The sequence below is a fragment of the Dryobates pubescens genome, chromosome 8 (genome assembly GCF_014839835.1).
Source record: "Dryobates pubescens isolate bDryPub1 chromosome 8, bDryPub1.pri, whole genome shotgun sequence".
NCBI lineage: Eukaryota > Metazoa > Chordata > Aves > Piciformes > Picidae > Dryobates > Dryobates pubescens.
In genome coordinates this window covers 23,518,808-23,541,944 of record NC_071619.1, presented here as the reverse complement: position 1 = coordinate 23,541,944, position 23,137 = coordinate 23,518,808, and the positions used below count along the sequence as shown (strand labels likewise).

Sequence of the window (23,137 nt, the reverse complement as noted above, 5' to 3'; positions counted from 1 at the left end):
CCAGCCTGTCCTGCTATGTATTGTGCAGTACAGTGACACACATGCTCGGGGTACCAAAGGCTGCAGGTAATAATCAGGAATAGTTTGGTTGCATCCCCCCTCCCTCTCTTTTCCATTCCGTATCTCATACATGGCAAAAAGATCTGTTACAGCAATCTTAACAGCTGGATGTTAATGCAGCCACAAACAGTACTCATTTGAAACCAAAATAATAACAATTAAAAAAATAATCCCTAAACATTGCAAACATTGCTTTTAAATTTTTTTTGGGGGGGGTTTCCAATCTGTATGTTTGGCCAGAGGAATCCTCTGCAAAGAGGTGATTAAAATTCCTGCACTTGCAGAAATAGCAACACCCAAGGCTGCAGCCTGGAAATTCTCAGGACTCCATCACTGAAATCACACGAGCTAAACTGCCAGCTCCCTCTGACAGGCCTGTACATCTGCCCTATCTTTGCCACTTGACTGTAGGATTTGTGCTTTTGAGCTTTGTACGTGTTTTTGTTTTTGTGTGTGGCCAGGACAATCGCTCCAACGCAAACCTATGGTTGGAGGGGGTCAGAGGGAAAGTGGGGTGGAGGGAGATACAGTTTCAAAAAAATGGAAGAACACGGGTTGGAAGGACACTCTGAGATGGGCCAATTAAAGACAGTTCCATTTTGTTGCCTTTTCTTCCCTTGCCAAGATTCGATTTTGCCAAGATACTTCACACTATTTTTATCACAGAACTCTCTCTCTAGAGGATGAACAACAAATGGGGTTTCCAATAGCTGCACAACTGTCTATGCTTGTTTGTCACGTGTAGCACGGCAGACTCAGAGATTACTGCATTTGCTTATTTTTTTGTTTGTTTTTTTCTCCCGTCACTTTCGCAGTTTTTGAAGCTGACAAAAGCAGTTCTGAGATGAAGAAAGCAGGGAGTGCACCATTGGATCAAGTTGTGAGTTTTTTGGGTTTTTGTTTCTTCTCTTGTGGAAAAGGAGTGTTAAGATTCCTTGCTATGCAGCCACACACGTGTGAACAAGTGAAAGGGATGGGAGAATACACATGGTTTCAGTTGTTCTCAAAGAGAGACAGAAGGTCATCATTGCTATTGCTTGGCAAATCAGGAGGATCCAGGTACGAAAGCAGCTCATCCGGATTTGTGAGTTCTGGAAGTAGCTATAAAATATAAAAATAAAAGGAAAATTACAGGTAACAGGAAAACAATTGTGAAAAATGGAATTAAACACTACATGTTCCTGGAAACTGGCCTTCACGTGTAGAGGTCCAAATAAATTGGAAGGCAGCGACATAATCTTAACACACTAAGATGTCGCGGTATCCACTTGTTTTGTGAAAAGCCTGTACTCGGTTTTCACCTGTGTATTACATTACCATCTCAGTGAGGGTTTCTCAACCAACCTCCCCATCACAAAGTTCATCAGTAAATTAAGTGTATTTCCTGGCAAGTGATGCTGACAAAAGCTTCTTGATACAGGTTTGTTACGTATGTTAGTTTCACGTAAGCCACCGAACAAAACTTAACAAGCAGTTTCAGTAATACATCCTTGAGCTTTAAGGTCGCTCAAGAGAGACTGGTCTGACTCTCATGTCATTGTGACATCCACCTAAGTCCTGCATCCCTAAAGAAGAGGTAGCCCTGTCCTTTGCTTACCCCTCAGCCGTACCCTAATGCCTCTCTGTACTGATGTAAGCTCTGGGGCAGTGAGCTGGAGTACCCAGGAATAAAACTAGCCCAGGAAGAAAAGTAAAAAAGAAAAAAAAAAGAGAAAAAACCCCTCCCAACCAACTGATGAGTAAGGAGAGAGCAGTGGAAAGGCAGGTGGGTGAGTTCTGTCCTTCCCCTGGCGGGGAGTTTACAGTGGCTGGAAGTATTAACTATAACATTACACGCAATTCCAGTCATTTTAAAATGTCAGGGGTGTAACACTCTATCCAACTGAAGATGCACTAATCTTCACAAGGTTTTAAAGTATCAAAAGGAAAAGTTGTAGGGGCTTTATTTATATTTTATTGCTACTGTGTTTGAAATAGAACATTTTGGGTTTGCAACCATCACTCATAGTCTTTTTAATGACAGGTAACAAGCAAATTTTAACTCCTGGGTTGTATACCAGGCAATGTTTTCTGCTTTATTCTGCATGTCACCACACCAAGCCAAAATTAAAAGTGTCACATACATAAAAAACAGCAGGGAAGAGTTTATAATAAACTCCCTTTATATTCAGTGTCGTGTTAAAGCACAACCATAAAAATATGAACTGCCTTAACAAACTAAATAGTAGGTATGAGAAATTAATTTTAAGTTGTTCTGTGTTTTCAAATGCTATAAAAGCTTGACTGCGTCACATTTAGCATGCAAATGTAATATGCTTCTATTACTCCTGTGCAAATGCAGCTTCGTCTTCTAATGTCATAGGAATGAATACATTTTTCAATAAGCTAAACATGAATCACGGAAAGAAGTTTATTACTTTCTAAGTGTTTTGAAAAAAACGCACTGTCACCTTTACAGGAGCATGTTCTCCCAGAAGGAACACTTTGCTTCCAAGACTCCCTCCTTTCATTCATGCTACAAACACTACTGTCATAGTACTGGACGACAGACGTAAGGGCTTTTGTGAATATCGAGTACACAAGACCAAAAGAAAACAGTGGCCCCACCAAACGTGTAGAAAGTAAAAAATTCCTGAGCAAGTCCTACAATTTTACAACTCAATTCTTAACATTTTATCGTAATGCCCCTGAAATGCATTCTGGTATACAGAGGATTGTTGAAAAAAAAAAAGATTTTTTCAAAGGTAAAGTTTCTCAGTATCTCTCGAGAGGAAGTTTTCTACATTTTGAGGATGACCTGGGCTTGTCTTGGGCCAGAGGGGCCAGGCAGCACAGCCTGCCTCCTGCCCAGCTGTTGTGAAAACTAGAGACCCCAGGAAGGAGAGGGGGAAGGAGGGCAGAAGCAGAAGCTATGGGAACATGATAGACTTAGGGGCAGAATTTGGAGGAGTGCACTCAGTTGTCCTGAAGTGAATACCAGGACCTTTTGATTCTTGTGCCTCTGCTGTCTGAGGTACAAATTCCAATCACCTATATCTATACCTACATCAGGTATATCCTTCAACTTAGGTTAAACTTCAAACTGTATCACAGTGAAGTCCTAAAGAATTAATATGATTGTGTCAGTAGGGAGTGGACTAAGTTGCCCATGGTGCAGTCCCCTGCTTGTTTTACTGCATGTGACTTTATTCAGCCTAGTTCTAGCACACAGAAAGTTAAACCCATTAAAATAATGCATCTGATCATGACTGAGCTCACAGATAGTCCTCACAAACTATATTCCCCACACTGTACAGCAACTGCCTTCTCATTTAGCCAAGATGATTTTAGCCTCTAAGAATCCTGCATGCCTCCATCAGTGATAACCACACTACTGTGATAAACAAATGGGTTTTTCTACTTTGCCTTTCACTGAGGAATGAGGGCCTGACCCATAATAGCATACTTTATGTTGTTTAAATATTTGAAGAAAAAATACCCCATTTTTATTTCACCTATTACTACTGCTCATATGGGGTCCTTAAAGGTTCTGACCTCTAACTGCCACATGAACTACCATTCCCAAAGGATGCACATGTGACTGTGTTGTGTGAAACACAGCCATCTGGTTCAGATAGAAGTTAGTCCACTGAGCATTGTTCCTGTAAATGGAGCATCTATCCCTCCACACTAACCCATTCCCTCCCCTCTGTGAGACTACCTGCTGGCACACTGCTCATGCATAACAGGGAAGATGTAAGTACACAGCAACAGTAAGAACAGATATAAATCCAAGGCACAGAAAAAATTACACTGTGCAGCAGCAGACTCTGGAATGGACAGAAGATATGCATAGAAGAATACATGACTCAAATGAAAATCCAATCCTAGTGCTAAGGAATTTCTGTTTTGGGAGGCAGGTAGTTAAACAGAGAGATACCTCAGATAACTCACTTCTGACTCCACTGAAAGGATGCGAAGAGACAGATTACTTGGGGCCTTAAAACTAGGCTTTATTTTTGTTCAGTTGAGAGCTGCCTCCCATAGTGGCCAAGGAGGCAGAAGATATCCTTGTTTCTTTCTTGTGTGGCACACCAGGAGGACGATGTACTGCTGAGCTACCTACGTGAGCAAGTATGGATGGGCACAGACTGCTTTTGGCCACAGGGACAGAGCCATGGGGTAGGGCAGCACAGATCCCTCTCCCAGGGCATGCTGCAAGGCTCAGCCTTTAGCTCACTTAACACAGCTGCCCCACAATCACAACCTCATACACTGAACCCTTCCTCTTATTCAGGCACTGTGATAGCTTCAGGGTCCAGAAGAGCAAACAGGAGCCCCTGTCCAGAAATGAGGGGGAAAGGATGAGATGTATCTCAGCTTGGTGCCTGAACTGCCATCTGAAGACATAGCTGCATTGGTGCTGGGAAGAGGACATGGCTCACGTGCCACACAGCTGCTTAAACCAGAACCATCCCTCCAGCAGGCCAGGAGCACCCTGTCACCTCAGCTGCAGCAGCTGCACCCATGTACCAAAGCATGAAAGGATGGCATGTGCTGTGGAAGCGGCTCCCCATCCCACACTCTCCCCGCCCTCCCGCTGCAATGCAAAGCACACACTATGGCAGGCAGATGATAGTATGACACAGACTTACATCCAGCGAGGGCTCCGGCATGTCAGGTGCTCCCTGTCCACCAGCCTGACCCTCTAAGGCTGAGGAGGGATTAAAGGTCAGGTCACTGTGTGGATGGTTGCTAGAAGTGGCCGGGGGTGGCTGCCGGGACTGCTGGGTAGGAGGCCCGCTGTGATGTAATGGCTGCCCTGACTGGCTGCTGGGGTGAGGGACGTGCAAACCTTGCTGCATGGAAGTATGGGACTGATCAGTGCTGCCGGGATGAGGGATCTGCGGAGGAGGAAAAAAGCAGGAAAAGAAAGTGAGGCCACAAGGTACAGTGCTCATGGTGCCTGACTCTGTAACCGCAAGTCACAAAAAAGAAACTACTTAAATAAATTTAAAAAAGACACACACAACAAAACAACCCCAAACATAACAACAAAAAACCAACAGCTAACCAACCAACAAAACAAAAAGGGCTCAATGAGACAAGAAAACTCCATATCCCAATGTCAGACAAAGTCTTTTGGTTTTCTGAAGGTTATCTCAAAGGGGAGATAAACACATTGGATTTGTGCTGTTGGTTTGCTTCCTTGTGATGTGGGAAACTGCACTTGGAAGATGCAGATTACAAACCCCAAAGAGAAGGGAAGAAGGCTTACGGGTGCTGCTCAGCATTAGCAAGGCATGCTTTTGCCCTTAAAAGTTCCCTGAATGAACAGAAAATTTGTTGACTAACAATACCTATGCCAGGAGACCGATTAAACAAGAAAATCTGTTCTGCTCAGCTCCCTTATTGGGCAGCTTCCTGACACCACTGCCTCTTTGTATTTCAGCTCATTACAAATATCTTGCAAATACTGGCCGTTCCCCACTCCTCCCCTCTCTTTCTTTCCAGAATGCAAGACAACACCCCTTTTGAAAAAGGGGCTGAAGATTTTCTTTACTGATATTTGTCAGCACTGATGGTTGACGAACGAACAAGCTGGCCTAGCAAATGAGCTCCCATCCATCTGTGGAGCTCTTGCAGGTGGTTGCATATCAGCTGACTGCAAAGTACAATGCATTAGCTGAAACTAAGCTAATGATAACACTTCTGGTTTGTATTCATGGATAAATTCTCTAGCAAAAGTTTAGTATTCTTTGTTTTCCATGGGATACAAAATACCAAACCACAGGCACCTTCCAAACTCTATTGTGGAAGAATGTGGAGAAGTCTTTCTCACATGACAGAGAAGCAACAAAAAATACACAAGTCCAATTCTTCCTTCTGCTGCATGCCACATTTAATGCTAGTGGATTCTTTGGGGCTTGACCTTGAGGCCATGAGAGAGAAATGTCTGAATGCTTCAGAATCATAAGTTTCATGTTAATTGGGTATATGGAGAAGCAAAAAATGTAAACATTTTTTGAGGAATGCTACGTATTGCCACAAAGTGGAGCTGAAAAAAACCCAAACAAAACACAGATACATACAACAACAGAATGAAATTAATCCAGCCAAGCCAACAGAAACCAGCAAAATGCTATGTCAGCATTGACCCTTCCATATCACAGTGAACTGCAAGGTTATGTTAACCTTTGTCTTCAGTTTTGGAAAACAAAAGGGGAGATTATTACAGGGCTTAATTAAAACATTCCCACAGAATTAAAAAAAAAAATAAATTACAGAAACAAGCTTTTAAAAAAATACATTTCACCACTTATGAAAACTGAAACCTGAATACTGCTCCATACTGGCCATTGGGACAGTTATACTCAGCTATATGGAGGTCCTTTTCAATACTTTGATGGTACGAAGGTTGGTGGAAATGAACATGATTCTATCTGCAACACTGCATTTGAGCCTCTTTCACACACTGGAGTTTCAAGTAATTGTTAAAGATCACTGATACTCACTCCATTAGGGTCACAGTTTGACTACTTTGAAAGTATTCTGCAATGTTATTGTTACCTTAGGGGTAAACTTGTACAGTCTGCCCACAGACCACACCTGAATGTAAATGAATCTGCAGCCTAAGTAGTCTGCAAAAGTCCAAGTGAAAGCAGATGTCTTTCCAAATAGTACTGTTTCCTTCTTCATTCATTGAGGGCATTTGCAACAGGAAATGTGGAAATTAAGAAAGCTTAATAATAAAAAGCAATTTATGTATGACAATGTTGCTCACATGGCAAAGTAGTCTCCAGAAACAAACCAAAACAAAATAGGATTTATTGTCAACAGTCTCTTAAATCTATCCCTGAATGCACAAAGTAAGAGTCATACTGGTGTGCTGGTATCAGTAATTATTTAAACCAAGAGACATTCCTGTGTTCTCAGACATATTTCAAAACAAATAAGCAGGTTAGAAATACTACATTATGTTTCTATAGGCAAGAATTTTATATATATAATTGCTTAGTTGATAAGGCAGTGTCTTGAGCCCTGAGATAACCGTTGGATAGAGCAATTGTTCACTGTTAGACTGAGGGCCACCATAGTCTTAAAAGGCCATCAGAGGTTCAAAATCCATCCTTTCTAGGCCACAGACTCCACCAGCCTACCTGTAAGAAAGTAAAATGCTCAGAACTTGAAGGTTTTTCTGTTTACATTCAGCTGACTAGCGGTAAGTTTGTCATGGTGCAAAAACATTTTAGCAATACACTTGTGTATATTTCACTTTCTTCTGCAACACCCATCCTTGTATTTTAAAAACACCAGCCCACACTAGGAAACAAAGCTGCATTTGCTTACATGGCAAAGTAATTTCACAGTTGTTTTTAGGAGCATAAACTTTGGCACTCTTAAAACATTACAATCCATAAAAGAAAAGCTTACAGCAGACACAACTACATCTCCAGCTTAGCAGCACAACTCTTTATAGAGCCCGACAGTGACCTCTAGGAATACCAAGAGGTATAGCTGCAGAATAAGGGGACCTGCTGGCTGCAGAACAATATTCCTTTCATCTCAGGAGAAAATGATAATGAAGGGGAAAAAAAAGAAAAAGGAAAAAAAAATTAGCAGATTAAGTTGATGGTTTACATCTCTATCTGCTATGGGGTCATAGTTTTACCAACTCTTTGCTAAGTTAGCTGGCATAACCACTGAAAGATGTCATCCTGCCCTGCTGATCGCATGGGTCAGTTTTCCCATCCATGCCTTTGTCAGTGGGTGAATCCTTGCAGACATGCAATGAACTCAACTGGGGAACTGACATGAATCAAAGCTATACTTCCCCTCCCCTGAATTAGTTTTCAGTCACATTAGTACCCAGATGCAGATCACTTCTCAGCTGCTGTGACTAAACTGAAGCTAATGCTGAATTCAGCCTGGTCTAAAACTTGTTTAGAATTTCTGAAAACAAACATGATGTGATTTTTTGCAGCTATTTTGTAGCAATCTTGCAGTGACATAGAAGCATCTGTTCTACAATTCTCACAACCCTTTACACTGGGAAGAGGTATTACTTCTGGCCACAGGTCTTGCTTTTTGGTTTTTTCCACAGGAGAGGAACAGCAGTATTGACAAGAGGTAGTTCTGATGATCCAGCCCTGGTTACCCAGTCCTGCCTATAATGGGCAAAGACATCTGCGTTTTCCAGAGTAACCTACAGACTATTTCTACAAGTATCAACTTTCTCTGCCTACCACTATATAAGAGCCACAATATAAATATTCATAATAGGAACACCAGGAACTTCCTCAGCAGCATTCAGCTCCAGTTAAGAGAGAGACCTTGGATCTGATAGGAACAAACATCTGATCCTGACTCACTTTGTAAACATAAAATGGTCAAAGTGAATAGTAGATGAAAGCAAAATACATCTTAAAAGTGTAAAAGGAAAGACAGAATGCCAGACAAGAGTGCACAGGCAACATCTTAAAACTGTAGTTCAATTATGCAGTGTGATTTGTAGTAATTTTCATATAGAGATGTCTGTCCAAAGACATTCAGCTGCAGTATTTATCAATGCTAATGGCATGCATTTCTCTAAAAGCAGTAATTCTAAAGCTGCCTTTCCTAAGTGCCTGCTACAGACAAATAGTTTGTTTCTGAGAGAGAAGAAAGAAAGAAGATAAAGAGGAAAGCAGAGACCTCATACTGACAAAAATGTGTGGGACCACTAACAGTCCTCAAATGTGGCCTGAAGACTACATGGCTACATTGACAGGGTCAATCTAATTCCCTTTTGCTAGCAGACCTGAACACTGATCCTTGTCGGAGGAAATGAGCCATTGACATAAACTAGATGGAACTTGCTTTAGTGCTGCTTCCCATTGTGGAGCAGTGTAGTTTGTATATCATGAGAAATGAGGGAGAGCTGAGGCAAGGGTTTACTGTAATTGTCAGCTACCATAAGCAAGTACCGGATTTGCTACAGGCTAGCCCTTTGAACCAAAAATCCATTAGCATTTGCCTAAATACCCTCTCTTACAGCTCTAGAACATGCATAGCCTTGAACAACTTTCACCTTTGCTATCACATGTAAGCAGTTCCATTTTCAGAAAGCCACAGATTCTCCACTTTCATATTCAACCACTTAGAACAGAAGCACAGAATGCATCATGTCAGAAGGGACCCCCAAAGGTCATCTTGTCCAACCCCCAAGTTTGGCCTTGAATGTCTCCAGGGATAGGGCCTCCACCACATCTCTGGGGAACCTGGCCCATTACTTCACTACCCTACCACTTCAGAAATTTCACTGGGACAACTACTATAGCAATGTTGTAAGAGTTAACCAACCAAGTCAAGCTAATGGGAGGCAGAGAATAATTCTTTGTGGCTTTGATGCAAAGGAAAGCAGCTGTGAGTTGTTTAGGCTGATAGTACTTCCCCTCACTACTACATTCTAATAATGTAGGTCTGATACAGATACTTCAGCCTGCTCTTTAAATTGGGTATGTGGAATTTGCCAATGTAAAGTTGATTTTACAGTCTGTTCTGTCCAGCATTAGCCTGTAAAGTGGTAAAGTCACCACAGTTTCTGGACCCTTCCTTTGCAGACAGTCTTGTTACTTGGGCTCTCTCCAAGCTATACTAAGAATGAACTCTCCACTCTTCCTATTTCTCACCATTCCCCTTGGAATACCTACTGCCAGACAGAGGAGACATTGACTGAGTAGGCTTTTCCTGAGCATCTGCTACCACATTTCTTCATTACAGTCTGAAATTGTACTTTCTAGTGTTCACTCAAGACACGGCACAGATGACTTGCCAAGTTAAACATCCTTCCTGTGCAGTAACAGCACACTGTAAAGCCCCTGCCCTGTAACTTAAATGAGCATAAAAGGATGTATACACACATACTCCACACTGTTAGAACAGATGACTGGCCATGCCTAAGAGCTGAATGCTGCTGGTAGCTTTTCTATCACCTAGCTGCTGCAGTGCCGCATTTTCTGGAGATATGTAAGTTTTGTATATAAAACTCAGTGCTCTAAGCAAGCTACTTTTTCAGTGCACAGTTCTACCTCTCCATCTGAGACCTGAGGAGCCTTCATTTTTCAGTCTCTTATACTGACACACTCCCAAATCAGCAGCAACGTCTTGCCTTGAAATCTACAGGCTTGCTCTATTCCCACCAGCTTGAAGGCATCTTTCATGCTACCTGGGTAGAATTTCCCCTCAAAACATGTTGATGCCAATTTTGCCCTTGGGGACAAATCCAGGGAAGATATTATACCTGATTTCAAGTCAGTCAGTGTCTTGCTATGACAAGATGTCTGCTGAAGATGGATATTCACAGACGCTGCTGGCCTAGGGAATGCAGTCTACTTTTTTTCAGGTGCCTGAGCAAAGCATAATGATTAACGCAAGCACACTGAGCCAGTTTGTCTATTTCAGATAAAAAAGCTTAAATGACTATTCAAAAAGCTCAGAAATACTTTTCCAAAAAATTGTAAAAGACCAGAAACTAAGAATAGCATTTTTGGCATGTCTCAGGACTACTCTATTTCACAAACTTCCAAAGTGAAGAATCCACAAAAACTAAAAGCAGTTCACAAGGCAAGTCCATTAGCTGGATGAGAGCTCCTTACCCCTACAAAGGAAAATCTATATCCACAGCACCATTACTTACAGATTCCTGCATGGGGTGACTGAGAGGTTTGTCGAGAGCTGCCATGCTGCTTGGCATGTCTGGGGGATGCGAAAGCTGTGGCCCATGCATGAAGTCATTCATAGACGTGCCACCGGGATTCCCGTGTGGGAAGTCAAAATTGCCATGACCTTGGTAACTGTTACCTAAAAGAGAAACAGATGTGATATGAATTTTTTTTCCCCCAGTATTGATCTGTCATGAGTATCTTGTAAAGGCTGTGTGGCATGGCGTCCTCCCTGCCCAGCACAGGGCAACTGCAGCGCTGAACGTGACAACGCTGTACTTCCTTCCCACTCTGTTGCTGGAGCTAGCTGGATGAATAGGGAAGGAAAAAATGGCACCCAGCCTTCAAATAGTGGCTGCTGTAAGAATTCATGTACATACTGTAGCTAACTGAAAACTGCTGAGGTTCTGAAAAACTACTGTCACATCACCAGGCAAATTTAACCAAGTTGAGAAGCAAAAGGGACATTAAATTCTATGGAATATTGTCAGTGCAACCAAAACTGACTGCTCAGGTCCAAATTTATTTACAGGACACCTGTGTTATCTACATCTGTGCTTTTGTGTGCTCTGTAAAACTGTAGCACTGCTTCAGTTCAGGATTAAGCCAATTAACAGAACTGTATCAGCAAGATGCCACAGCACCAATCCGTAGCACAGCACCTATTTTACCTCTTCTTTGGCAGCATAAAGAGACAACTTTTATTCAGACAGTGCAGGAGAGGCCTTCATGTCTAATTGGGATTTCTGGTGTTATTCTCTCTTTTCCAACAAAACCTAATAAAATTCACTTGACCGTCTCTAGTAAATCTTCTGGATTCCCCTGCCCCACCACTTCTACCATCTAGCAACAAGCCAGAGGTCCCTACTGGTCTGCTCTTGTATGACCAGTGACAGTATGTTTTGATTGTCCCACCTCAGGCCAGTGACATTTACTTGAACTCTAAAGCAAGCGTGGATCCCAATACAGGAGTTTTACTCCCCGTATTTTTTTGTCCAGATCCTTCTTAATGCTTTCAACTGAGATACCAACTCTGCTGTCTTATTTGCTGTGAACTGCAAAAATTGCACTTAAGGCACTTGGCTATTTCATATAAGCATCTGAACTGGACGATACTGAGCTCTGAAATAAAGCTCTGAAATAAAAGCTTTGGAGCTTGCTCGGAGAGCTGTTTGACAGATGAAGTACAGCAGCTTTAAATGTTCAAGTCAAGAAGGATGTCTGACAAACTGAAGTAGCTGCATCATTTGGTCTTTAGCACAGCTTCACAAGCAGAACTTTAATCTCAGAGGAATAGAAGTCATTAGCCATGTAAGAATATTCCTCAAAGAAGTCAAGACTTTCATCTATCGCATAAAGACTGCAGAGCCTTACTAATTCTCATTTTGTTAATTTGCAAACTGGATGAGTGTCACAGAATATAGTTGGGTTTTTTCTTGCTTCTCAGGAAAGATTTAATAGCAGGGAGTTGGTATATAGTCTTGTATTATTGAGTGCTTGTTATATTTGCAAATTAAACTTCAGTATACTATTGTCAAACCCAAATAAACAAATATAAACCACACTACTACTGCTACTTTGCTCTAGAGTACTGTTCATCAGACAGCATTACCTAATTCTATATACTAAGTCTCAGTGCACATATTGACATCTCCATCAATGAAGACTCAAGGCAGCCCAGGGAGTTACGGTCATTCAGCAGCATGCCCTTCTCTGGGGAAAGAGGTATGCCACATGCTGAGGGACAAACCTATAAAGGCATTTAGAATAATCTGGTGCTTTGCATTGACATGCCTATCACAGAGAAAATAGTGTGGGTTTTTCACCGGCCCTTGATGAGTCAGGGCTCCAAGAAACAATGACTAGCTCTGCTATAGACAGGGAAATAACAGTCTAGGCAGCAACTGTCACACAAACCCTAAACCCCACTTTACATGACTACTCTCTCCATTCCTGATTATGAATTAGAAATATGATGAAGAATAGATGGCTCTGATCTCATGCTCTGACTGCACTTCACTCCTACAACAGGAGTGAAAAATTTGTGATTCAGTGCTCTTGGCTTTGTTACTGTAATCATTCATCTGTTTGAAAACCTAAAAAGCTTCATCATCTGTCATCAGTTTTGCAGTTATTGGAGCAAATTAACCATATTTTGCATGCAATCTATCCTTTCCTTCAAACGCCTGAAAAAAGCACATATATCACCTTGTAATCAATTTGGAGATTCTGATGGTGTGAACAGTTGGTCTTTTCCCAGAGCTGAACTGAGTCATATTGTATTACATGCAGAATGATCTTTGGTTTCATACTTTCAGAATTGTCACTATAATTGAGTTATTCACAAGATACCTTTGAAAATATATCTCCACTGCTTGTATTTAGTTGCCTGTTTCTCAGTCTGGTAGCATACGAGTAGAGAAACTCAAAAGTAGATTTCTAATGAAAAGGTGTTTGCAAAGCAGTTCAAGCACATGAAAAATTATCCACTTTCTTGATAGCCTGCCAAATGTCACCCACCAAGCCACAAATTAAAGGTAGTGGCCCAAGTGGCAGTGTTAATGAGTCAGGTTCCCTACTTTGTAACTCCTGCAGCACAAGAAGCCTTCATTTGAATGAGAGTGGAACAGAAGAAAAATGGACAGAAGAAATGAGGATATATGTATATTGTGGTTTGTTGATTCGGGGAGGGCTGCGTGGCATCAGGTTCTCTGCAGAATTTCAGCCATATAATTTGCTTTCCTTATGCATTTATGAGAAGATGAACTGACATACCTGAATCACAAAGCTGAGCAAACCACTGACTTCTAGGCACCTGGGTGCAAAGATCTGTAAAACTAACCTTGGTTACCATATTCAGTGGAGTTGTTGCCTCCTGGAGGAGGGGGTAAGGAAGGGTAAGGTGATGGGCCAGGACCCAAAGCTGCAATCATCTCCATCACATTTGGCATGATCATCTGGCTTGGACTCATGGTCTTAAATCTTTTTGAGGGAATGCCATCTGGGTCATCTTTGATGTGAATATCTGACTTTATAGGGACCGGCCTCCAACTGCACGTCGGGTCAATGGTAACTTCTTCAAACTCCGAGCTGTAAAATAACATGAAAATTTTTGTACATTCATTGACTTACTTGTTTGGTTTGGTTTTTTTTTTTAACCAATTCTGATGAAGTTTCTGTAAGAGTCTGCATGGTAACAGATGTTCTGAAGTGCTCTAGTGTAATACAAACTCAAGATCTTTCACTCCTCAAGTGTGTGCTGGAAGCAAGTTTTTTTAAAAGCAACTGTGAGAGCACATTTCTGTGTTTATCCACACAATGAAAACCTAACATATCTATGTGGTCTACCACATGTGAATCAGAGGGACTACTTGTAAATACAACACAGTATTTAATTCTCCATTCTCACTCTGCTTCATTGGTGAGGCTGCCATCATGAGATAACCCACAGAAGATCTATTAAGTAGATGGAAACTGATTCACTGCATCGCTAGCTCCCCCAGAGAGCCATGAAATCTAGCATCCAAGCTCAAGGCCTACTTTGGTGTGACAATTTCAGTACTCATTAATTAACATATCTCCTAGTTGCTTAGTTTCGGATATCAAAAATGAGTAAGTTCACTTACTTTTGTATAGCATTCAGAATACCCCACATATACTGGTCAACCTCTAAGCCCTCCAGCAGAGCAGTTTTACTATAAAAGAAAAAAAAACAAAGCTGATGTGAGAATAATGCCACATGTGTAAAAGAGGGATGGAAGAAGGTTAGTGATGAAATCAGCAGATTGGGATCCATCAACTTATGATCTGTAACACATAATTAAGGAATTATTTGGGGCAAACAATTTTAGTTCTGCATCTGCATTACCAGGATAGCAGCACTCTACATGAAGTAGAAAAGGTACATGTACTTGTGTGCATCCACAAGCTGTTCATATCCTTTAAATTTTTTTTAAGTGAAATGCAATGTGAATTTAAATGCTTTTCAAACACAGCAGAGCTCTCCTATGAACATCAGTTAGCACCTTTATTTTTCAAACTGGACCTTTTTAGAGGGGCTGCACAGCAATATGGCTTCAAAGTAACTACGTATTATAGCTATTTACTTAAGATAGAACAGATGGGGACAGAACAAAACAAGACCAGAAATTATTTCATATGTAGGTATTTAGATCTGAATGCAGGTGCTCAGGCTCAGAGAAACAGGACAAAAATTTTGTCCTGGATGTATGATTACATAAATTAAGATGCAAGACATCCAATTCTTGTGATACTTTCAGCCTGACTTAGAAGACCAAAAAGATTCAGGGGTTATAGAGGAAGCACCTGCATATGAGGAGACAGATCAATCATGAAGAGTCATCAGAACAAGCTCATCTCAAGCCTGCAGTGTCCCCAGAAGCAGACAGAATGGTCAGTCGCCACTCCTGTTTATAGCTAGCACTGGCTGGTGCACAACTAGAGACTTGCAGAGATAAAGTACAAATTGCTACAGCTGCAGCTGCTTGAGCTAAAGAGCTCTGGCTCCTCAGCTGAGGCTGGAATAAACTTGCAATCCTGTGGACTGAGCACAGCGGGTTACAGACACTGAACTGGTGTGCAGGCATTCTGTGATTTTTTTCTGCTCAGTTAAATGTTAAGAATGGACAGTCTGTAGCCACTTCAAAGGTTTTTGTTCCATTTCTTCTACAGTATACTAACCCCCTGGTCAAAACATAAGGTTGAAAGTATGCCAAAGTATCCCTCTTTTCCTTCAAGCAACCACTCCTAACTTTTGCTTCTCAGAAATCTTTTGCTTTTTTTAAAATCAGTCTTATTCTGGACTAAAATCTTCTCTGCCTTCAGCTCTCACTTTAATTTGCACTTGTTAACTTGAACTTTGGAGAATCCAACTTAATTTCCTACCTAATTACTGAGAAATGGTGCAGTCTCCAAAATTTTCCCTTCTCCTTGAACACTGCCATTAACTACCTATCTATGTGACCCAAAGCACAGTACACAAGACAATTATTTGGCTTCCTTATTTGATGTCCAGGCCAGATGCTGTACATTTTAGTATCTACATTTTTGAAGCTCAGTAATTTGTCATTACAACATTAAAATGATACAAAAATAACTCTAGAATAGACTATCCATTCTTTTGCCATGTCATGTTGTTGCCTGGTAATTGCTTGTACTTCATAATTTAGGGGAAGACAGATTCCCAGTTCTAGTGGATACCTGTCTTACCAATGTACATACTTGAGCTTATTTTGAACTCTACACAACCTGCTGATAGCCTGTAACAAGCTCACGGATTATATATTTTGTGAACAAATATCATGTGTTGTCTCTTTCTAAATTTCTAATAACTCAGGGTGTTCCCCCAGTTTATGAAATAGTGCAAGGATTCTTGTTGGACTTTATGCCATTAGGCAAATGCAATGCATGCACCTTATTTCCATCTTCTCCCCTCCATAACCTTAAATATGACCTGAATTTGGTCAAACTGAATTTGTATTAAACTGCATTCCATGTAGTACAGTTGCACTTACTTGCATACTGGACACCTCCAAGTTCCTCTCTCACAGTTCAGTTGCAAGTAAGATTCCAGATCAAAGCACTAAGTATCAGGGAGAAGCAGAGAGGAAGAAGAAAAACAAACCAAAAGAGAGTATTAAAATTAAATCAAGGAAAAGTACTATACGATACTGTATTAACCAAATCAGTTGGACAAAAGTAAAACTGCCAAGAAAAAAGCCTGAAAACTAAACAGTTTACTTTCTCCCTCAACACTAAGCATACATACACACACACACACACACACACACACACACACACACACAGAGAATATAAATAATTAATTGATACACACATAGAAATCCATTTCATGAGGCTCTCCCATATGGTAACCAAGCTAAAGGTACTGTAACACATGGCTGAGAAAATACTGCTGGGCCACCAGCATCTACTCACTTGTACATGCTTGCAATCGTGACCCCTTGCTGGGAGCTGAATCCTCCGGAATGTGATTGGACACTTCAGAGAGACTTTAATGGCAGTTTGCTCTACTCCATCTTCCCCGTTTAGTGTCGCGTTGCCAGAGGAAGCTGCTACGCTACTGAAGTTCCTCTTTACTGTGCAGGATGAAAGTATGTGCATGTGTGAGAAAACAAAACTTGTACATCTTGCACTGTCAATTCCAACATATAAATCTGAAAGACCACCACTTCAACCTTTAAGGGACAATTTAATGGGCAATTTACCCACACAGGTGTAATTCTTTGTAATTTAAAACATTCTCCTGAAGAGACAAACCATCACACACATGCATATCAGCTATACCTTCAACCAAAGAAGTGCCATACAAGCACTTTAACCAGCCTTGAGTAAATTAATCTTTCTACAAGGAGCTTTTAGGTAAGTCAGCAAATATGGGGAAAAAGGCAGAGAGATTTTCCTGGACTCAGAGGGTCCTTATTAGAAACTAAGCTTGTCTCCTTGATACTTTGTTTCCCCCACCCAAATAGCCCTCAACATTGAGGACACCAAAGATTTAATATATGCACATGATGTGCTGGAAACTCTTAACAAATGCTTTAAGTATTCAATAAGCAAGTAAACCTTGAGTAGAAATACCACAACTGAACACGGGCATTCTGAAAAGTTATCACCCACACAAAATGAAAACTCACTCTTAGTGATACAATGTTCTGCTGGGAGGAGGCGTTTCTTTAGTAGACCTTGAAGCACTGAACGAACTGATGGCCGATGTACTAACTGCAACACGAACAAGTGCGACTGAAAGAAAACACGTTTTGTTACCAAGAGAACCAAACAGTCATGGTAAATACACTGCTGAACAGTGCTGCATTCTTCCCTGGGACACGTGGCTTCCCTAGGAGTCTGATGCTTAAATACGAAAGGTGGTTCCACTCTACTGCTCACATGCACTCCTCTAGGGACACTCCATGCTGTGCAGTATGTTGTTGTGTGCTCCAGGTGCATATCTTTAAAAAAAGCAAAGATTTTCTGCATTTTTCCCCTCCTTACTATTGAGACTACAGAGAGCTGACATATTAATCTCTGACATCAGGGTTTATTTTTCAAACCCTGGATTCTTTGACAGTCTAGCCTACCTGTCCTCAGACTGTTATAAGTTGCAAAACCAATTTGCTACTGATGGGTCTGGAACTAACTGAATCTTATTCCCCAATACAGAGCTCACTGTGGATTCACGGGATGCTGCCCCTACTCTTAGCCACCAGAGAAATTATATGTGGAAAAACATCAGTGTGAAGTAAAGCAAAACAGGTGGATGGCTTCCTGTCAAAGTGCCTCGCACTGCAACCTTAGGAGAGGCAGCAGCTTGCTTTCTTGTCAGTGACAAAAGACCAGTCAAAAGCTCCGACTGTACGTGTGTGCCAGTCTGCATTAAAAATACAGTATTCCTCCCTGAGAGTAACTAAACCATGGAAAAAGAGAAAGTGGAAAGTTGCATAGTCCAGATTGTATTACGGATTGTGAGTTTTTCATCTGAAAAGCTATTGGAAAAATCATCACCAATGATTATGGTGTTGGTCTTCTCATGCCAAAACAAACACAAATGAAAACAAATGAAACTGGCACTGACCAACAGTTTACATCACAATGATCTACTTCTATGTTAATACACTTCAGCCACCTTATTACATGTGCACACACTAAATAGGCAGGAGCTCCAACTCCCTTCCCTCCTCCAGACCACAAGCCTTTTCAGAGACATTGGAAGGACGTCACTGCATTCTGTAATAATTCAGTGCCAAAGATTTCCATATTAGCATTCTGACTGTGTCAACATCATCAACCAAAAACCTCACCAGAAAAATGCATTGAAAAATACGAGAGTAAGGCTTTTCCAGCTAAGGCAACACTGCAGACTGTACTAAATCGCAAACTCAGCATCGGCAGCTGCAGCCATGAGCTCAGTGTACTTACACAACAACATGCTGTGACTGTAATTTGAATCGTGTTTCTTCCTGGCTGGCAGACATGCTTTAGGTGCAGAGGTTTATGAGATGTCTTGTTGTCGCCACGTTCGATGGTAAGTGGGGTTGCATTAACGCTGACCTGGACCGAAGCTGGCCAGTTTGTGTTCATTTGTCTGTCTTCATGGTGATAGCACTTGAACTGCAATTCCAAGTCAGACCTGTACAACCAATAAATCTTCCTTTAAACTTTGCTTTCACATTGCAGAGGGAATTTGCTGTGATGGTTTGAATGCCTTCTCTTTATCAGTCATACTATTTTCCTAGAATTATTGCCAGTAAAGGATATAATACACTCTCTTCATAAAAACCCTTAACAGAAGCAATTTATGATGAGCTGGTGCAAGAATGCCACAAAACTGTTAATGATTTACACTTATAAAGGACTTTCCAGGGGAACATCCCAAACTACTTTGCAAAACTAGACCATGTAGTGATCCTGCAGTATGAAAAATGTTAACGTCTGGTAGGTCCTTCCTGTGTGTTAGGAGTTAAGAACAAGAAAATCATATGCTGCAGTGGGTTGTATTGGAAGACTGTGGATTCTTCACTACTTCAGAGCATTTTAACAGGCATTTGAATAAATGCCTGACAGATAAAATACAGGTACAGCTCATCTGGCCTTGGAACAGATATATCAACTAAGATAAAATGACCACTGTATCTCACCCTATCTCTGTCTGTGATTCCAAATTAACACAACTGTGAATTACATCTACCCAATTCAGAGCTTCTTTCAGAGCAAAAACTCTTCCCACCTCTCCAACAATAACTTCCACACGCTATTTAGCTCCTCAAATATTAGTTAAATAACACCTCCAAATAAGGAAGAAGCTGAGTGGGTGGTGCCTACGACTTCAGTTTCATACATGGAGGTGAACCTTGTTTTAGGAATGAGTAACCTGAACAAGAAATTTGAAAGACTATAAAGAACTGAAGCGTCAGGATTATGCTGTTCATGACAGCAATAGACAACTGAATGTTTATCATTTATGCTTGAAAAATCTAGGTGCTCATTTCTTCATCCTGCCTAAAGGAAGATTGCCACAAGGAACAGCTCATTCAGGAAATCATCAACTCAACTGCCATTTTTCCTATCCAAAACTGCACATTGTTATTTTCTGGATTTCCAAAATCAATTTTATTTTTAATAAAAATGGTAGAGAATACAAATTACCTGACCTTTCAACATAATCCATCTATATTACAGAATCACCAAACCATCTGGAACGCTAAAGATCTTCTAGCACTTTTGGGGTTTTTGGTGGTTGTTTTTGGATCCCCCCCCCAGTATTTTAGCAGCAATTTTCTGAACATTTTCTCACAAGAAGCACTGGAAAATCTCTTGAGAATACACCACCTTCACCCAGAAGGAAGAAAGTCTTGGTCCCTCTGATATATAACCCAAGCAGATGAAGTGTGTTCCTGAGGGCCCCAAACAGGCCTGCTGAATGTCACAGAGTGGTGACAGAGCTCAGAAGACCCTCATGTTCTTAGCATGCAGTGGGACGCTATTAACTGAGCAGTGCTAAGACTGAACCAGCTTCAAGGCGACATTTTCCCCACCTCCAACCTTTCTGTTTCTCGTAACCACGAGAAGTTCCCATGAGGGAGAAAAATAGTTGCATTGCTATTCATTATGCGAGTACACGTGAGAGGTTTGCTGAATATTTTAACTGGCAGACAAATACTCAGAATTGGCTTGATTCCACCATTCTCTATAAAACCAAAATCCATCCACACATGTGACTAATCCATTTTTTTGGAGTTCATCCAGCCCTTAGTTATATGTAAAATGACTTCATTACAGGACCATCCATTCTCCCCACTATTAACAAGCTTTTCAAAACAGCAGACCTGAGCAAAGTTTACCTGTGAGTCTTCATTAAAATAAGTTTAAATAAAGGCTATATGTTTGGTGAGCTAAGGAAGAAAGAACAGATATTAAGAAACAGCCTCATGCCTCAGTGCAGCACTATAAATCTACTGAATGAGCCAGCACAATCCCCAGTAGTGATTACTTATTAATAAGAACTGGCAAGTAACTGCCAAAACTCCCTCTGCTGCGAGTACTCCATGATAATGAAATGCAAGTAAGCAATAACTGACCTCAAAGCTAGGTGTTAATTACTGGATGTGGTCTGCCTGCAGTTTCCCTCCCTTTCAACCCCCAGGCTACCTCAGGGTAGGAGGGCACCATGACAGTAAGGATTCCTGCATCCCACATTAAGCCTCAGCTTTAGAGCCAGTGCCTGTTCCTGGGGCAGAGCACTAAGTACACCTCTGCCCAGCTTATGTCTTCCATACCATGACAACATAAATCTCAAGTGGATTTCAGCGAATGGGAAGAAACTCCTCACAGGAGAAAAAAGCTGAAGCTGCAAGTTATCACTCCTGTTGAGGTCAGGCATGATGGAAAATGTGCTTAAGCTATTGCTTTTTGACACCTCAGCTGCTATACCTGTGAAACAACACACAAAATCCTGAACGACTAACCAGCCTCTACAGCGCACAGACACAGGCTCAAACATCCAGGGCAAACACTGAAATACTTTCTGAGAAAAACAGGAGGAGGGGACAAAATTATTTCATGGTATTTAAAAACAAACAAACAAACACAAAATTAAGGCTCTGGCTGTCATTTGATCTAAAGCCCTTCCATGAGCAGGATGAAATTGGGACATAAGCTGGAATCACTTTATGTGTACAACTTAGGAAAACTCTTCCTCTATGCTGCAAGTGAAAACCACAAGTCTTTGCATGTGGAAAGCTATGCTCCAGTACTTCTGAACATGTCCTTACTTATGGAGTCATAGGAGAAGGGGATTTTAGGAAGTTAGTTTCTCAAGTTCGGAGGATTTAAGCCATTGTCTTTCCAAGTGATTTTACCAAGCCTCCAAATCAGGCCCTTCATTAGTGTGTTATTTTTCATTATCAACTATTCTGCACCAATTAATTTAAGCATAAACTGTAGCAGCCCTGCACAGTTATTACCGCAACTAAGATTTCAGAGGCTACAAAGTTTCCAAAGTCCCCAAATGGAAGTCGTTACTGGTGTCATTCGTACACATCCCACAAGCATTCCACCCAGGGCAGAAAGGAGGGAACACTGCAGTGATTTTTCAAACACTGTATGTGATATGCTATTAGCAAGGAGATGCCACACAGATCAAGAGCATTTTAGAAAGTGTTGTCTCTGGAAAGAGACAGGTGAGAGTATCCATGAGTTTTAAGAGCATTTTTCCTATGCAGGCCACAATTTTTAAAACAGAATTCACAGCAAACCTAAACAAAATTCATCTGGCCTGCCAATCCTCCATCACTAGTTGCAGGAATTGCTTGCAGAAGGGCTGATCTTACCTCCACATCAGCGTCTGATGAACAGTTGGCCGTAAGTGAAAGACATGGTTACTGACTGCCAGGTTGTGCTCCAGCCGGAAGGGCTCCAGTACAACCCCATCTCTCACAGGGAACGTCAGGCGCAGCTCATCGTTGTGGTTGGCTGGGATCGAAGAGGGAGAGAAAGTGTGAACTTTCCCTTTAGCATCTGCAGTGCAATAATAATGTGTATATTTATACAGAACAGTAACAAATGGCACAGTGATTTGCTACTGGGTCTAATTTATCAGGGTCATACACACAAAAAAAGAAAATCACAAGTAACCCCATCACCTAACCAATACAAGTGACACAGCTTAGATCAACAACAATGGCAAACCAAAGTCGTCTTCTATTCCCCTATGCTCAACATTAGCAGCCTTCGTAGTCTGGCCAAAACCAGAAATCAAGCATGGCAAGAATTTCTGGGTTTTATTGCTGGATAGGTTCTGTCTCCAAGCTTATGCTGCTGGCGGAAGACTGAGAACAAGTCACTTAATTATAGCCAATGGTGATAATGTTTATTTTCCCCACTTCGAACTGGGATCAACATTATCCATTTACTTCCAACGGTTACATTAGCTGAAACTATCCAGTGACCAAACACACAGGTATTCAGTTACAATCTGATCTCATAAAACAAAGTTTTTTGGTTACTTACAGCTAATTTATCAAGTCCAAATGCCTTTAAGCACTGTATTCCTGCCCAAATAATACTGCAGGCCACCTTTGACAATTTTTCAGCTACCCTGAACTCCAGACAATAGTTGAAAAGTGCTAATGCAGCAGCAGCTATTTTACAGAAAACATAAAGGTTCTCCCAGTTTCCTAATAAAAGATATCTCCTATTGTTCATCAGTCACTTCAGAACCTCAAATGTCTTCTGCTAGTATGCAGCCAGAGAGATCTTGTTACTCCTGCCATGTTCCCAGCCAAATGTAGCTGTGACGTTGAGTGGCTTTGAAAGGAACATATATCAATTTTTGGCATGCTACTGAATATTCTTAAGAA

At 41.2% G+C, this 23,137-nt stretch overlaps 1 protein-coding gene across 14 annotated transcripts in view; it reads right to left on the bottom strand.

Annotated features, from left to right (window-relative positions):
- Nucleotides 1-714: 714 nt before the first annotated feature.
- The window catches only part of ZMIZ1 (zinc finger MIZ-type containing 1), a 306,728-nt gene continuing 284,305 nt past the window's right edge, over nucleotides 715-23,137 (bottom strand). For 11 of the 14 annotated variants that reach the window (XM_054163778.1, XM_054163776.1, XM_054163777.1 and 8 more), the window contains 10 exons: nucleotides 22,109-22,295; nucleotides 18,699-18,909; nucleotides 17,417-17,522; nucleotides 16,698-16,858; nucleotides 16,277-16,344; nucleotides 14,369-14,437; nucleotides 13,585-13,832; nucleotides 10,718-10,881; nucleotides 4,695-4,943; nucleotides 715-1,161 (listed from right to left, as the gene is read on the bottom strand). In XM_054163778.1, the coding sequence (XP_054019753.1) occupies nucleotides 1,054-1,161; nucleotides 4,695-4,943; nucleotides 10,718-10,881; nucleotides 13,585-13,832; nucleotides 14,369-14,437; nucleotides 16,277-16,344; nucleotides 16,698-16,858; nucleotides 17,417-17,522; nucleotides 18,699-18,909; nucleotides 22,109-22,295 (1,571 nt within the window). In that variant the 3' untranslated portion in view covers nucleotides 715-1,053. The remainder of the gene's footprint in view (nucleotides 1,162-4,694; nucleotides 4,944-10,717; nucleotides 10,882-13,584; nucleotides 13,833-14,368; nucleotides 14,438-16,276; nucleotides 16,345-16,697; nucleotides 16,859-17,416; nucleotides 17,523-18,698; nucleotides 18,910-22,108; nucleotides 22,296-23,137) is intronic. The other 3 variants (XM_054163781.1, XM_054163788.1, XM_054163782.1) reach the window with 2 other exon arrangements.